Genomic DNA, 16,027 nt, shown 5'->3' with positions numbered 1-16,027 from the left:
GTGTGACACTGATACTGGCAAGACTCTTATTCTTAAATTGTATGGTTGAATTGAAGAAGCTTTCAGGTGGGAGAGGTGGGGAAAGATGAGATAAAGAGAGTAATCTTATTCCGTCCTCAAGATATGCTTTTTTTCCATGGGAAACACTGCAAATTATATGGGATTTTAGTGAGACGTTAGTAGCTCTTAAACTAATAAAATAGCAAGGACTTGAGCACCCTGTGTGTTGTATAGAGTATTTGGGTATCTGAGATCTCATAAGAGTGACTGTGGGGAAGCAGAGAATCAAAGGCGGGAAGGGACCTCAAAGGGTCTCAAGCCCAACCTCCTGCTCACAGCAGCATCAGCGTTGAGGTCAGGCTTCTTGGGGCTTTATTCAGGTGGGGCTTGAAACCTCAAAGCATAAAGACTTCACAGTCTGTCTGGGCAGCCTGTGCCACTGCCTGGCTGTCCTCTTGGGGAAACGTTTTCACCTTGTATCTAGACTGAACCTTTCATATTTAAGTTTATGCCTGCTGGTTTTCACATTCCTAGCCTGCACTCCTGTGAAGAGTCCATCTAAGACTTCTTGATGACCTTCCCAAAGGCACTGAAGGTGCTGTTAGGTCCCCCCCAAAGCTGTCGCTGCTATTTTTTCAGCCCTGGGCTGAAAAAAACCTGTCTCCCCCAGCCTCTCCCTTACCATCTCAGTGGCCTCTGCTTACCACTGTCCAGTTTATTGATATCTTCTGTGTATTCCTGGGGCCTAAAACTAGACAGTGTCTAAATGTGGTCCAAAGAGTGCTGAGTAGAGGAAGATAATCCCTTCCTTCAATCTGCTTACTGGCTTTGCTTGTGTTCATGCAGCCTAGCATGCTGCTGTCTGTGCGTACTGCTGGCTTATGGCCAGCATGCTATCCATCAGGACCTCAGGGGACATTTCATAATGTATATAGCTATTCTTCCCCTTTCTAATTCTAGTTATTGCAAGTTGGTATTCAGGCTAGAGGAGCATTAACAGTCCCATCAACAACAACAACAACAAAAAGAATACAGAGTAGCAAAACACTTTTGGTGAGGTAAGGTTCAAGATTTTTACCCCTCACAAATAAATACATGTAGGCTTTTGAGGTGAATGAGGGATAGACTACAAACCAGGATGCTACTAAGAAAAGTTGCAACCTGAAGTCAACATCATGGTAGTTCAGAAGAACCTTCTTTGAAACTGTAACAAGTGAACCTAAAAGAGAATGACTTTTCCCCCTCTGCACTCAAGATGACTGATGTAATTACTACTTTCTGTTTCAAACATATGTCCTTTTTTTGCAAGGAGGAAAGTTTGGATGAACTGTGATCTAATGATCCACATAAACAAAGTCCTATATTCTGCCTGCTCATCTTAATGGTTGATGGTTTGTCTCTTCAGCACAGCTATTCTTTCACCATAATTAGAATATAAACTTTCTAAAAATGTTTGCAATATGCCAGGTGAGTCATTAGTTTGCAAGATAAACATTGCGGGGGAAAAAAAATACGTTGGTTTTATATTTTACTCTGCAAATATGGTGATTTATATTAAATAATGTGATTTTTTTTGCTCAGCTGTATCTGCAGCTTTCTGGAAGACCAACAAAGCAAACCCTCTGCTTCAGATAGAGGTGACTTTTAGGGCTTACTCTTGACTTCTTTCAGCCTTCAGCAACTGTTAACCTTTCAGGTTGATGCATGTTTTGCTATACAACTTAAAAGATCATAGTCACAAGGATTAAAATAGTTAATGTTTATTTAAGGAAAGCTTAATTTGTATTTTGAGACAGATCTTGCAATGGTTTTGCTGTTCTATGTGATTTTAGTAGTACAGCTTTTCTTTCAAGAAAAGCTGCAGCTGGTTTTAGGAGGGGAAGTTCTCCTCTGGTTTAAGATAAACTGGGTGAAACAATTGGTAGTGAATGGGTACGTGGGTGTGTTGTTGGAGGCAGGAGGAGGTTGAGTTGTCTAAGTGGTGTGGTATGGGGTAAAATCCTGCAAGCTGAGAAACTTGAGAGTTGGGAGATCCAAACTGCGTTCTTGCTCCGTCATCCTCAGTCTAAAGCCTTAAACTATGAGTATCTTCATGCCAAAGAGCTAACTTTAAACATTAGGCCAAGAGGTTTTCAGTGGTGGATTTATGTTTTTCTAGGGAATTAATGAAAGCTGGTGAACAAAGTCAAACCTCCTTGTCTTTAGGCTTATTCCAGCTTCATGGCTTAATCAGAAAAAGCTGAAAAACTGCCTACAAAAGGAGAACAGGGGAAGTATCTTGCAGGTTCCTCAGTGAGAAAATGTGAGTGTGTATAGCTTAAGGCTGGAACACTTTTTTAGGCTGCAGAAAAATAGCTGCAAGTTCATGTGAGTGAAAGCATGTAAGTGTGCAGACTCGGGCCCTCAGAGTGGTGGGTGGGTGGTGTGGCCAACAGGCAGCTCCCCATCGGGTACCCGCTGGCTCTGGGCATCCTGCTGCAAGTCCGGCGCTTTCTGACAGAAGTGGTATTTCCTAAGCGCAGGGAGTCTTCAGAAACTTGTATTTGAGTCTCCCCAAATCCATAACTGCTGTCAGCTTCTCAGCTGAGTTGTATAATTGTTGTATTCTTTCTGTCAACAAGCTCGCAAACATGCAGTACCCTGTTTATCTGTCACTTGTAGAAATCTTTTTCTCACATGTGTCTTCCTTTTCCACAAGTGGACTTTTGAAGCCTTCCTGATCTGCAGACATCCAACTTGATGAGAAAACTCTTTCCTTAAGAAAACAGGAGCTTGGAAGTGAAGACCTCTCTGGCCACAGAGCTTGGGGGATTTTTGTTGTGTGGGGGTGTTTTTGTTTGGTTTTTGGGAGTTTTTTTGTTCGTTTTGTTTGTTTGGTTTTTGTTTGTTGGTTTGGTTTTTGGATTTGTTTGGTTTGTTTTGTTTTTTCTGAGCACACTTAATGACAACTGACTAAAATTTTTTGGCAGACTGAAGTGTCGTCCAAAGCTACAGCTGCTCTTGTTCACTGAGATACTGTAACAGCTTTTCTAAGAGTAGGATAGGGTAGTGCTTTATTTTGTATGGAATTTTCTCTTTTCTTTTTCCTCCTCTCTCCCCATCCCCCTTCCTCACTTAAAAGAAATCTGTTACATTTTGAGAGGAAAAGAGGATGGCAGAAATTAGGTCTTGTGGCTCCACAAGGTTTATGAATAGTTGAACTTACTCAGCTGTGAACTGTGGTAACAATCTTTTTAAAGACTTTAAACACTTTTCATCAGAGGCAATCTTTACTGAGCTCCCCTAGAGGATCGCTTATGGAGATGTATGGAAATGAGGAATGCTGACCTCCAGTCCTACTTACTTGAAGATGACTGTAAATTCTCACCTTCCGATTTGGCTTCCCGGTCTAACTTGGATGTCAATAGCTTACTGCCATGTGTATGTGTGTACCCACAGAAGTGAATTGTTGCAAGAATTGCAGAGCACGGCATTCATTTCTATCTCTGTACATAGCAGATGACAGCGTTTACAAAGCCTGTCTGCCAGACGTTAAAGCAAACTTTCTTTACTTTATGAACCAAGACAGCAGTGTAGTCTGTGCTTTTGTTTGTGCTGGAAGTCTTGCCTCTAGGTCTTGAAACCTTCTTGGTAGAGTCAGGTGGAATTTGATTGCTTTGTGCTTGAGTGGAGGAAACTGCTTTTGAGACCGCAGCCTTTCTATGGACCTCATTATCGGCTGTGCCTCTGCTGTAGGGCACTAGCTGTTGAAGCCTGCAGGATGAACTCCTCCTCTCCAAGCTGGGGGGCTTTGATGTTGAATTCTGTGTCATCAGGACTTCTGCTGTAAAGTTTTTATGGTGATTTCCACCCCTGTCCTCTTTTAATTAAAAAGAGCAAGGAGAATTATTCCTGTAATTCCAAGGGTGGGCTTTTAAGGAGATCCAAAATAGGCGCTTTTAACTGTTTGTCATGCTTGTTGTGTCACTTAGTTATGCTTTTTCTTTGCGACCAAAACCAACAACCTACCTTTGAGTTTAACCTTCTGGGAAGAAAGCAGGAGTTTATGAACAGCAGTGTTGACTTCTTAAAAATACAGTTTTTGAAACAGTCTAATTTTTAATGAGCATTCAAAACAAATTTATAATTGGCTCTAGCTGGTAACTGTTCTTGAAGGGAGAGTATTTCAAAGCTCTTACCATGCCACGCTTGAATGAACCAATTCTGGAGTAGCAGCAAGTGGAACTTCTCTTCCCTTTAAAGCAGTAGTAAAGAAACAGCATCACTTTCAGCAAGGACCTTGATCAGAATCCAGAAGAAGCTGACTTCAGAGGCTGAGGCCAGCACACATTTTTAGAGGGGGTTGATTTGACAACTCCTGGCACTTCTGGTGTGTTCCTTACACTGCTGCCCTCATGGGTCAAATATTGTGGTGAAGCTTTGTTCGAATTGATGCTAAAAAGCTGAGACTCAGCTGTAAGAATCTTTCACAAACCGTATCTTTTAAACAGCAAATTATTAGACTGGAGAAGGGGAGCAGGTTACATCCCCTCCAGTTTTCGCCTATCTCCTGTGCTCCCTGTGCTTGCTGTCGTCAAAGACCTATCAAAAGCTGTAGCAGGAAGTGCTAGGAGCCTGCCTACTGTGTTCATTAATGAACCAGAGTTTGATGTTAGCATCTCTCTGCCCTTGCAAGCAGGTGTCACTGCAGCCAGCACTAATTACAGCTGTATTCAGGGGACAGCAACATGATTCAGCCAGTCAAAAACAGTATAAATGAATGAAGCTTTTGCAGTTCAGGGATTGTGTATTTTTAGCAAGTGAGATGTGATGTAATCCAACAAGATAGCTGCATTTTTCTGAACTTAAATGCTTGTTCTGTTCCTGTCAGCAGGCAACAGCATAACATGAAACTTGCAAGTTACAAAAGGGAAAGAATATAAGAACAAGATAGGGTAAGATGATTTTTATCCCGTCAGTGCTGGTAAGTCCTGCAAAAGAAAAATAGATTTGAGGTTCTTATAAATTTGTGACAAAAGAGGCCAAATTTTTTTTGTTTTTTAAGGCCTTTGGGTACTGTTGAGCATGCTGCATGTAGTGCTAGTAAAAATTGATCTCTTAAGTGATTTCTTAACTGTGCAGCTTTCAGCCTACACAGCTGAAAAGCTGCAAGTTTTTCAGGCCTTTTGTTTACTTTGAGAGTGTGGTCTTGTTCTCTTTAAGTCTTGGATTAAGCTATCCCAGTAGCAGACGTGTAGCAGTACCTTGTTTTCTGGCAGCGAAGAAAGATGTTTTATTGCCTTTTACAGGATATGAAGTACAGCAGTCTGAGAAGTGTGCATCTGTTAGTCAAATACCACTTGTATGTGAATACCCCCTTTTAGAAATCCAAAGTAAAGAGGTGGTGACAGGGCAGGGTCTGTAGTACATGAGCAGTGCTATATTTATGATGTTTTTTCCTGAATTATTCCTGTTCCTCCTCCTTTACTGGAACTAAATGTTAATCATAATGAAAATTACCCAGATCTCAGAACAGATGGACAACCTGATCAACTGCATCTGTTTTAAGACCTCACTTAATAAAGTAGGTCACCAGAAAAATTGATTACCTGACATCTCCTATAGTGAGTTAAATTAGGACTCAGCAGCTCTTTGCTTACATGCTACTTTTACACCAAATGGTATTGTAAATTCTGAGAACAGAGGGCTTTTAACAGCAGAGTGAGACGAGCATCTCTTGAAACTGCTGCTTGGAAGCTGCTGTGAACCAGACATGTTTTTGAAGAACACAAGAAGTGTTTGAAACTGTAGATTTTTTCTTCAAGCTTCCTTGCTTATTTCTGTACTCCTACTGAAATTTTTTGCTTTTCTGAAAAAAGACATGGGTAGTATAGTCTGGCCGAAGTATGTGCTCAGGCTGAAGAGTGTGAACAAACCATTATTTTTAATTTTTTTTGTTGACGTGAGATTTCTTAACATCTGTCCCATGCATTTCCATAGATGTTTGTTTCAAGAGCAGCTTAGCAAACTGAAATACCACTTTGTTTTGTTTCTGTTAGTAAATACATCTCAATTCTATTTTTACAGGACTGATATTGCCTGCAAAGCAGAGGCCATCAGCGATCAATAGATTACGGCTCCGGCAACACAAACCAAACCGTCACCATGAAACACTTCCTGAGGTAACTGTTCTGCTTTTTTTCAAGTGTTAAATTATTCTAATTACTTCTATGCTGCAGTGACTTAAGAGTTTTAGCTGTTAGCAGTAGTACAGAAGGTGTAAACTAGTTTAGACTAGATTGCTTTCTATTGACCTAGATTTCGCTATTTAATTAAAGTTGTTTTAATTTAAAATTTCCTTTCCAGTTTTCATAGAAGCAAATAATGTGGGAACTGTCTTGTGGGATTGGAGCAGTGATGTCTCAAATCAGCAGTGCCTGATATGTCAGGGGAAAATAGGAAAAACTGTAACATAAAACAGCGCTTGAAAAATGTTGGGTTTTTCTTTCCCATTCTTGCCTGCTGTCTGTATTTTTGGAGTGTTATTTGTGAAAGCACAGAAGAGGAGATGGCTGCAAAAAAATCTGCAAATGTGTTTTGAAGCCAGTTGTGCTCAATTTGGAGGGGAATGTCTATTACTTTCTCCTATATATGACTTGCAGTTGTTTCTCTATAAACCAGGGTACTATGGGGGACTTACAGGTACCAGCTGTAGGTGCAGAAAGCCCATGTTTTCTTTGTTGTGCAGTCAGTGGAGAGAGTTGAGCACTCCTTGAAACTAGCAGAGATAACGAACTTAATTTGTGTATAAACCGAAGAAATCATTTTCTGTCTAGATGGGAAAAACCTTTTCAAGAGAGCTGAAACATATGCTTCTGTAGAGAGCATCTGTCACTATATTTTTCTCTCTTTTTAGACTCTTTGTAGTAAAAAATTGTATCCATTATGGATATCGGCATCATCACCTCTAGGCTGAACATCTGTAATGACTTTGCTACCAAGCCAGCTGTGGCTTAAGCATTTCTGTGGGGTGTTTAGGTCAGTTTTCTTAGGTATCTTAAGCAAGCTGCAAAAGGACTCTGTAAACAGGATATACACAGGTTAAAAGTATACAACAAATATTTATTTGCCAACACCCACAAAAGACAGTTAAGATTTAATGAGCCATTAGGCTAATTGTTAATGTGCTCAGCACCCTGATAGATACCAGTCAGGAGGGAAAGGACTGACCCCTGCAGCTGTGTGGCCCAAATCTTGCGATTAGATAGTCCCAAGTCTTCTGTTAACTCCATTGGTACTGGTCCAGCGACCTAATGGCTAACATCCCCGTGGTGTTTTTCCCCTTTACAGTTTTAAAACATTCTGTGTTGGAGTCTTCCTTCTTGGATCCTGCTAATGATTTTCATCTCAGCAGTCCTGCCTCTAGAATTTTGATCTTTCTTTCTCTCTGTAGACTTGCTCAGCAGCCTGGCCCATGGGCACGAATTGGTACCATATGGGATCTGGGCCATGAATCCTGCATAAATGGGACTCTGCCATCCTGGGGGTTGGGTGGGAGCCCCCAGCTGGGGTCACAGAGGGTGTTACAGCTTGCCCCCATAATGGCCTGGTATCTTTTGAGCATAATGCAATTTTGCTCCCTCCTGATGGAGAAGCTGAGCTTTTGACAATGTCTAAGCAGCCAGCTCTTCCCTGACTACAGTAAGTATGTTGCCTCTCCCTTTAAACTGTCTGGCTTGCCCTCCTTTGGATGTCCTGGCCCCTTGGTGTTTCCTTTGCATGTTAGAGAAGGCTGTTGCTGAGGCTGTCTTGAAGAAACTACTTCCTACTTCTTTTCATGGTATTTCTAAAGTCAGTGAATCCTAAAAGATTTGGGAAGTCTTGATGGTGTTAGCTTCTCTTAAGTAGCCAAAGTAGATCATCTGAAAAGCAATTGCTTATCTAAATAGACTAGGACTTTGTTATGCAAAGTCCAGTGTTACAAATGCTGAACAGAAAGTCAGATTAAAGGGTGGGGAGGGGGTAATATGGAGCACCTCAAATAAGAAAACACTGTTGAAATAGGAAAGCTATTCTGTTTACGTACAAGCACCTGGATTTTCCTATTTTATGTTAATGCTTTGACACAAACTGATATGAGTAATATACCCTCATATTTTGTAAATATAGAAGAAATATGGGGAGATTAAGAAATAACCTGGGCTCAGTCTCCAAGAAAAGTGCTCACTGGGGACACTGAGTTCAGTTGTATGTGTTGCAGTTGCAGGTTTGTGTGATAGGGAATAAAGCAGTGAAGTTTGGAGCTGCAGGGGGATATTTGTGCAAGACAAGGATATTAAGCCTTCCAGCTTGGAAATCAGATGGAAAATAAACAAGTTAACGTATATTGTGTCCCCTGTTGTTTGTCTGTTACCAATAGCAGCAGCCACCCAGGAGCTTGCTAAAAGCATCCTTAACTGCTTGTGACGATCAAATGTAGGTCTGAATGTGGTGTACTGATGGCAAGGACTGCTCAGTGGCACAGTGTTCTCCTTATTGCACAACATGGAGCACACACCAGACTGGCTGAGATGTTGATGGCATAGATAATCTCTGTGTTTAAAACCAGTGACTTGAGTTAAGCCTATACAAACTGCAGGACATCTTCTTGACTGCAAAGTAGAAAATGCCATAAAACTGAATAAGAGCGAAGCAGGGCTTTCATCTGTAAGATTAAGATAATCTCAACTGCTCTCTCTGAGTAGTGACAGTACCTTACCTGCAGCAACTGCATATTCACCTGGAGACCCAAGGGCGACTTTGAGAAGTGCCTTTCAAATCCAGCTTGTTGTAAGAGAAGACTCTCACCTGCAGGCAGACTTGCCACTCAGCCCTGAGTTAGGTTTGTGTACTGGGGGCACACTGTAGTCTCTGCTGCTACTATCTAAGAGCATCAGGGCTGCATCAGGCCTCTCTGATTGGAGTGCTCCATAACCTGGTACTTAGGTCAGGCCTATAGATCCCTGGATCCTCCTTCCAGCCCTTCTTGCACATGGGTGTCACATTTGCTAACTTCAGTCAACTGGGACCTCTCTCGTTAGCCAGGACTGCTGACAAATCATGGAAAGTGACTGGTGAGCACTTCCACCAGCTCCCTCAGTACCTTTGTGTGGATCCCATTCAGCCCCATAGACTGTATGTCAAAGTGGTGTAGCAGGTCACTGCCCATTTCCCCTTGGATTATGGCGACTTCATTCTGCTCCTTGTCCCTGTCTTCCAGCTCAGGGGGTTGGGTACCTAAAGAAAAACTGGTCTTACTGTTAAATACTGAGTCAAAGGCGGCATTAAATACCTCAGCCTTTTCCTCATCGTTTGTCACTGCATTTCCCCCTGCATCCAGTAAAGGATGGAGATTTTCCTTAGCCCTCCTTTTGTTGCTAATGTGTTTGTAAAAACATGATCTTATTGTCTCTCAGGGCAGTAGCCAGATTATGTTCTAGCTGGGCTTTGGCCCTTATCATTTTCTGTCTGCATAACCTCATGATATCCTTGTAGTCCTCCTGAATTTCCTACCCCTTTTTCCAAAAGTCATTAACTTTGTTTGTCATTCCTGAGGTCCAGCCGAAGTTCTCTGTTCAGCCAGGCCACTTTTCTTCCCCACCAGCTCATGTTTCAGCAGGTGGGGATGGCCTGCTCCTGAACTTTTAGGATTTCCTTCTCGAAGCATGTCCAGCCTTCCTGGACTCCTTTGCCCTTCAGGACTGCCTCTTATGGGACTCTTGTCAACCAGTCTCCAAAACAGGCCAAAGTCTGCCCTCTGGAAGTCCAAGGTGGCATTTCTGATGACCCCCCTCCTTACTTCTCCAAGAAGAGTAAACTCTATCATTTAGTGATCACTATGCCTCAGACAGCCTCCAACCACCACATCACACACAAGTCCTTCTCTGTTCACAAACAGGTCCAATGGGGTGCCTTCTCTAGTTGGCTCTCTCAACAGTGGTGTCAGGAAGTTGCCTTCCACACACTCCAGAAACCTCCAAGACTGTTTTCTCTATGCTGTATTGAATTTCCAGCAGACATCTTGAAAATTGAAGTCCTCCATGAGGACAAGGATTAGTGATTGAGAGACTTCTTCCATGTGCTTATGGAGTATTTCATCTGCCTCTTCATCTATAACAGACTGCCACCATGATATCTGCATTGTTGGCCTTCCTCCTGACTCTTACCCATAAACGCTCAACCCTATCGTTACCATCATTAAGCCATAGACAGTCAAAACACTGTCAGTGATACTTCACTTTTACTGTAACTTATACATCTGAAATAAGAACAACTTGGAGAACCAACTGTAGCAGATACTTAGGGGGGTTTTTTTCAATAAATCCTGAAAACTTGGCACCTTCTCTTGATCTACTGCAAATCAGTGCGTGAGCACTGGCATATTTTAAGTGTAAGTTCTGTCTTACTGGAGTCAGATAAAATCATCAGATAAGATGAAAATCAATCAGCAAAAAGCAAAAGTGGAGAAGTGTGGAAAGCTGCTGTTAAAAACTACTCTTAGTTGCCACAGTGACTTGCTTTCATGTCTAAATGGAGAAATAAGGTGGATTTCAGTTGTCAAGCCTGCAAAGTCACAGAATGAAAAAGAATCTCGTGTGTTTTAAAGGAGTTGATAACAGGTTTGTCTAGCAGAAACCGTCATCAGTATGTTACTTCTTGCTTGACCTTGTGTTCATGCTGTAAGTTGCACAAATAAACCAGAGGTAGTCAAGTTAATTACCCCCTAACAGGGTAGTGTCACTTGCTTACTCACCTATTTGGACAGCTTGTCATCCATATCTTCTGTGTCCTTGACTTCTAAGCCATAATTAGAATTTTCAGGAAGGAAATATTGATGCGTGATGCTTTCTTTGGGCTCAGCATGTCCTTCAGGAAAAATAGTTGTGTAAAAGTCTTTCCTATCCATAGGACCTAAAACAGGACACACAGGAAAGAAAATGATGTGTAAGGAGATTCAGCGACTTTCATTTCATTCTTTTAAACTAGTGATTTTGGAGGGTTTATGGTTGGGTTTTGGTTTTTACTTGCTTCTTCCCTTCCCCTCAGTTTTAAATGCAGTCACTAGCATTGGGTATCTAGTTGAAGTTTTCATTCTACCCAAAGTACTTGTTCCTTTTGTTGCTGGCTCTGAAAATACTATGGTTCTGAAATTACTGGGGGAGGAATAAGCACCTTCTAATTTATTAGTTTCAAAAATGTTGCACAGTAGTTAATCTGTACTTCCTTTCATGTCGGTGAAACACTATGTGTTGCATTATACATACACCCTGCTATTTAGGCAAACATACCTTACACAGGAAAGAGCTTCACAGAAATGCTAGACAACTTTGGAAACCTTTACTGCTGCTGTGTGCTTCCTTACGCCAGGCAGAGGAATAGACGTGCTGTAACTGCAGTAGCGGTACTCTTACTCTGTTCTCTTTTTGGCTTTAAATTTCGCTGTGTCTTGCAATTGCAGAACCCCTTTTCTTCATCCGCTCCCTTGTGGAAGAAAGCTCTCCAGAACCTCTGGGCCCATTATTGCTTATAGAGATGGGTTGCTTGTTTGGTGTTGCAGCATTCCTGATAGTCCTTGCAAGGGACTGACTGCCTAATTCTATTTTTTTTTTTTTTTTTTTTTTTTAAACTGTTCTTAGTAGAAAATTAGAGCTCAGAAGCAGTGACATGCAGCAGAGAAGATATAAAAGACAAATGCAGAGGAGCAAGGCAGGAGAGGTGAAATAAATGCATGTACTAGGCCCTAACTGATATTTGCTAATTACACAAAAGAAAACTTTACATTTCTGTAGCTGTGGTGGTGGCTTTAAGCACTGGGTAGTATTCTGTAAGCCCGTAAGGCAATACTTACTCATTTCAGAATATCTTGGTTTGATCCCCCCCGCCCCCCCTTGGAACCCAAGTAACAAGTACAGTTTCTGTAGTATTGATCCCGGAGCTCAGTGACCCTTTCTGTGGGCCAAGTTGGGAGAAGTACACTGAGTTGTGTTGATATTCCTCAGGAGCGAACAGGTAGCTCTGGTGCCCAAGTGTTTGGCATCAACAACTGGGAATGAGTAATCCTGACTTCTTACGGGAGAATGGCCGCATGTGTGTCCACTCGTACAGCATCCTTGGCAAGGGAACTGCCTGTTGATTGGGCCTGTGTACATCAGCATCTTATTATGCAGGTTTTTTTGTTGTACCTGAATAAATGTTTGTATGAACTCTTTTAATGCACTTTGCATGTATAAACACAAATCTGTAGGTCTGTGCAGCTGCAAGTAATACAGGAGGAGGAGCTTGTATTGGGATGGGGAAGAACAGAGTGCAAGTTTTTGAGGAACACTTTCATTTCTGCAATACTTCTGTTCTTAAAGCTCACCTCAGGGTCTGAAGTATCGTTGTATATGACCACACAAACTGCTGGTGAAGCACACTCTCCTGTGCTAAGAAAACTAGCAAAGTCAAGCAGAACAAATAAAAAAAGACATAGAAGAGATTGAGTGGAGAGGAGGTTTGGAATTGGGCTCTAAAGCAAACCAGAAGTTAATGCCACTGTGCAGTAGTCAGACACATGGCTCATGCTTCACTTCCATGTGAGTTCATGCTCATGGTACACTATGTTTTGTTTTATAGCTGCTAGTGTCTCCACTTTGCTTACATGAACTGAAGTGCATAGCTGCTAGCATGTAAGCCAAGTTTTATAATCACTAGTGTGCTTTTATTACAGGACTTCTGCAAGCAAGAATTCCGTTTTATAAAGAACAACCCTTTGAAAACAAACTTGTGTTATTTTTCATGCTGTTCATGTTACAAATGGAAGATTTCCACTGTTGTAAGCTTGAGATGGATGAGTAGTAGAAAATTGAAGGTATCGACAAGGCTAACTTTCTTCTATAAGCTACCTAGTAGAAAACTAGTGTTTGTTTGCTTTATTAGTAGTAGCTGCCAAGCATATTTTAGTGAATCACAGATGTAGTGTTTGAGTGCTGTAGTGACATGTTTTTAGTAGATGCATTTTTATTAGATAATCTTTGTGCAAACCACAGCTGAAGCACAAACTTCAGAGGGAAGGTGATTGCGACCATGTGATAATAGTTCTATCCCATTTAGAGTTTTTTCCTTTGATTTGCAAATCTGTCATTGAGCCTAAAGGCAGCAACATATAATTCAAATGCACCTAACACTTCCCCCCACACTCCAAAACTTACCCACATCAGACAATACAGTAAGAAACAAGGTTTTGAGTAATGAAATGGGTTGTGATGTTTTAGCCCTGTAGTCATGAATTTTGTGTGGTTTTTATGGGAGCAGTCTTCCTCATTAGAAGGAAATCTGCTTACGTGGGCTGTTAACATGAAGTGAGTCTTTCCTCCCTTCTTTTGTATAGAAGAGCTCTCTACCCAGAGACTTGCAGTAATAGAGGCCTAACCTTTGGAAACAAAGCAGGCCAAAGGCAAGCAACTCTAATTTCTACCACAGATATGTGGTGAAAACCCAGAACTTTGTTTTGCCACACTCCACCTTCCAGTTTGACATTAATCTCTTGTATTCATTTCTCTGGCCCTTCAGCCTGACTACAGATCTGGGTTGTTCTGAGGAGGCTGAGGAATGGCTATAGGTTGTGTTTGGATTATTCAAAGATGGTGGACGAGTCAAATCTGTGAAGGTTCATATCAAATGTCTGCTGGAAAACCAAAATGCCAGGTGCTAGCCAGTGGTTTTTTTTTCAAGCCACTATTAAAGGTTTCAGTTTGAAGTCATTAGTTGACTTTATATGAGACTGACTTACCCTTCTGACTGTTGGAAACTTGAAGAATGGCTGCTTGGCTGATGACAGACTTGCCTCCTGGTAACTGGTCTTGTTCTTAATACTGAAGGTCATAACCTGCTGTGAAGCACATGCATACTCTTCCCAGTAGTGTGTTCTGGCACATCTTGCAGGGAGGGGGGACAGACCAAATATTTCAGTGTAGGAGCTGAAACTTTTTTGCTTGTCTAAAACTTGATTCTAGCGTGGGAGTGATTCTTCATTCTTTATGTTTCATTTTGTATCTAAAATAGAGGCTTCCTGATGCGTAAAGACAAGGGGGTTGCCTGCATGCAGGCGTTTGGGAGTGTTAAGTGAAGTAACTGAAAGTGTGAAGATAAAGTGGATGCTTTTAAAGCATGTTGAATAGTTGTGTGGATGCTCTCTATTTAAACATAAAATGGCTTTAGTTCTCTCAGCTTAATCCCCCTTCAAAGGCAATTAAGCTAAAGTGAACATAAAGCAGATTAAACTCCTATGTGGACATAAACATGAGTTAACTTATCTTCCCTTCCCTGAATGTCCTTCTACACCATGCCCTTCAGGATGTTTTTAGGAAGTGATGCAGTCTTCAAGCTTTATTAAAGCTGTCTGGAATTCAGTATTTCAGAATAACCACTGCACTCCATTGAAAAGAATAATACAGAGTCTCCTAACAAATAACTGTCCTTTGAAAACACCAACAGCATGTGAAAAAAATAATGGGCTAATGATGAATATGCATACACACAGGCTTACAGACCCAATTATTTTTGACCGTTTAATGGCAAGCTAGCATATCAAAGCTGTATTGATGTTTTCCCATAGTATAATCATAGAGTATAATCACAGAGAGTTTGAGGTTGGAAGGGAGCTCTGGGGGCCATCTAGTCCACCCCCCCTGCTCTGGCAGGGCCACCTTGAGCTAGTTGCCCAGGATCATGCCCAGATGGTGATGTTCCAGTTGTCAGGTCTTTGCAACTTGCCTTCCTGAAATGTGCTTCTGAATCCAATCACCCTGGGAAGATCCCCCACACACACATCAAGTCCTGGTACATCTCGCAAGGGTTGACATGTTGGATAACATGGCAGGATCTATGCCTCCATAGGTGTAGAAACAAGGAAGCTAAACTGTGTCCAAATAAGTTACAGTCCATGAAATCTGATTTTGGGATGTGTTATGTGATTGTGGTAGCAGTATGTGGGCTTTGGTAGCAGCTGCAATGCTGCTAAACAAACTTTAAAATAGAGCATTCCTCATGTATGCAGCCTTTTTCAGGCTTTCATAGGATCACAGGATATTTCAGGCTAGGAGGGATATCAGCAGAAATACCCTTTTGAGAACTCTGGAGCTGACTTATTCTGTGCTTCCAGTTCTGGCACTTTGTGCAGCCAAGGCTAAAAACCATTTTTAACACTTACCAGTATAACCCTTTGCAGTGTGAAAGCTGCTTTTGCTTTAAAAATGCTCTTAGGCAATGGGAATTTGGGCTGAGAAAGTACCTTCTGTGTGGGTGGTGACCTTGTTGAAGTAAACTTTGTTTATTAAGTAAACTTTGAAGTAAACTTTGCTTATTAAGACTCTTATTTTCAAGGCTTCTTCTTTTGCCAGGATGTTTCTCCAGGTATGCCTGTACTTCTACTGCAAGTGCTTGTGGCGCTGCCTGAAATTTGTGGTTAGGAAACTAACTGGTCAATGTGAATTGCAAAGGATTTGCTACAATACCAAACCTGGAGCTGCCAGAACTATGAAAATAGGTAACTGCAAAATACTTTTTCATGCCTTTGTACCTTTCTGCCTCTGCTAAAAATAGTATGACTTTGTTCTTGTAAATAAATAATTGTTCAATGAATCAATTATAAACTTAGCTTGTCTGACATGATGCTTTCAAATATTGTTCTCCTACAGAGGCATCACTGAAAGGTTCAAAAAGTAAGGTGAGTGAAAGATCTCATCACTGACCTTTTCTGTTGTGTCCTGTGCATTTGGTTTGTTCAGTCTGCTGTTTGCTCATCCCAAAAAAACACTTTAAGGCTTGATATGATTTTTATTAAAACCATCTTCTACTGAAGAGGGTCTTGTGTCCACAAAAGCAGGTGATCTTGCAAATTCAGGGAGAGTGTCCTGTGCTCCAGGGACAGGCACACTGTGGCACTGATGAATCAAGGGGGCAGCAAGCTGTGGTGGAGATGATGTGATATATTTTGGGGCTTCTTGGCTTGATTCCTCATCCTGTCTTA

At 41.5% G+C, this 16,027-nt stretch overlaps 1 protein-coding gene across 4 annotated transcripts in view; it reads left to right on the top strand.

Moving 5' to 3' along the window:
• Positions 1–16,027, top strand: part of ELMOD1 (ELMO domain containing 1) — a 42,538-nt gene that overhangs the window by 10,448 nt on the left and 16,063 nt on the right. For all 4 annotated transcript variants that reach the window (XM_030477821.1, XM_030477818.1, XM_030477819.1 and 1 more), the window contains exons 2-4: positions 6,067–6,161; positions 15,399–15,544; positions 15,696–15,724. In XM_030477821.1, the coding sequence (XP_030333681.1) occupies positions 6,145–6,161; positions 15,399–15,544; positions 15,696–15,724 (192 nt within the window). In that variant the 5' untranslated portion in view covers positions 6,067–6,144. The remainder of the gene's footprint in view (positions 1–6,066; positions 6,162–15,398; positions 15,545–15,695; positions 15,725–16,027) is intronic.

Source organism: Strigops habroptila, chromosome 2 (assembly GCF_004027225.2).
Source record: "Strigops habroptila isolate Jane chromosome 2, bStrHab1.2.pri, whole genome shotgun sequence".
NCBI classification, from domain to species: Eukaryota; Metazoa; Chordata; class Aves; order Psittaciformes; family Psittacidae; genus Strigops; species Strigops habroptila.
This window is presented reverse-complemented; position numbering and strand designations above follow the sequence as displayed.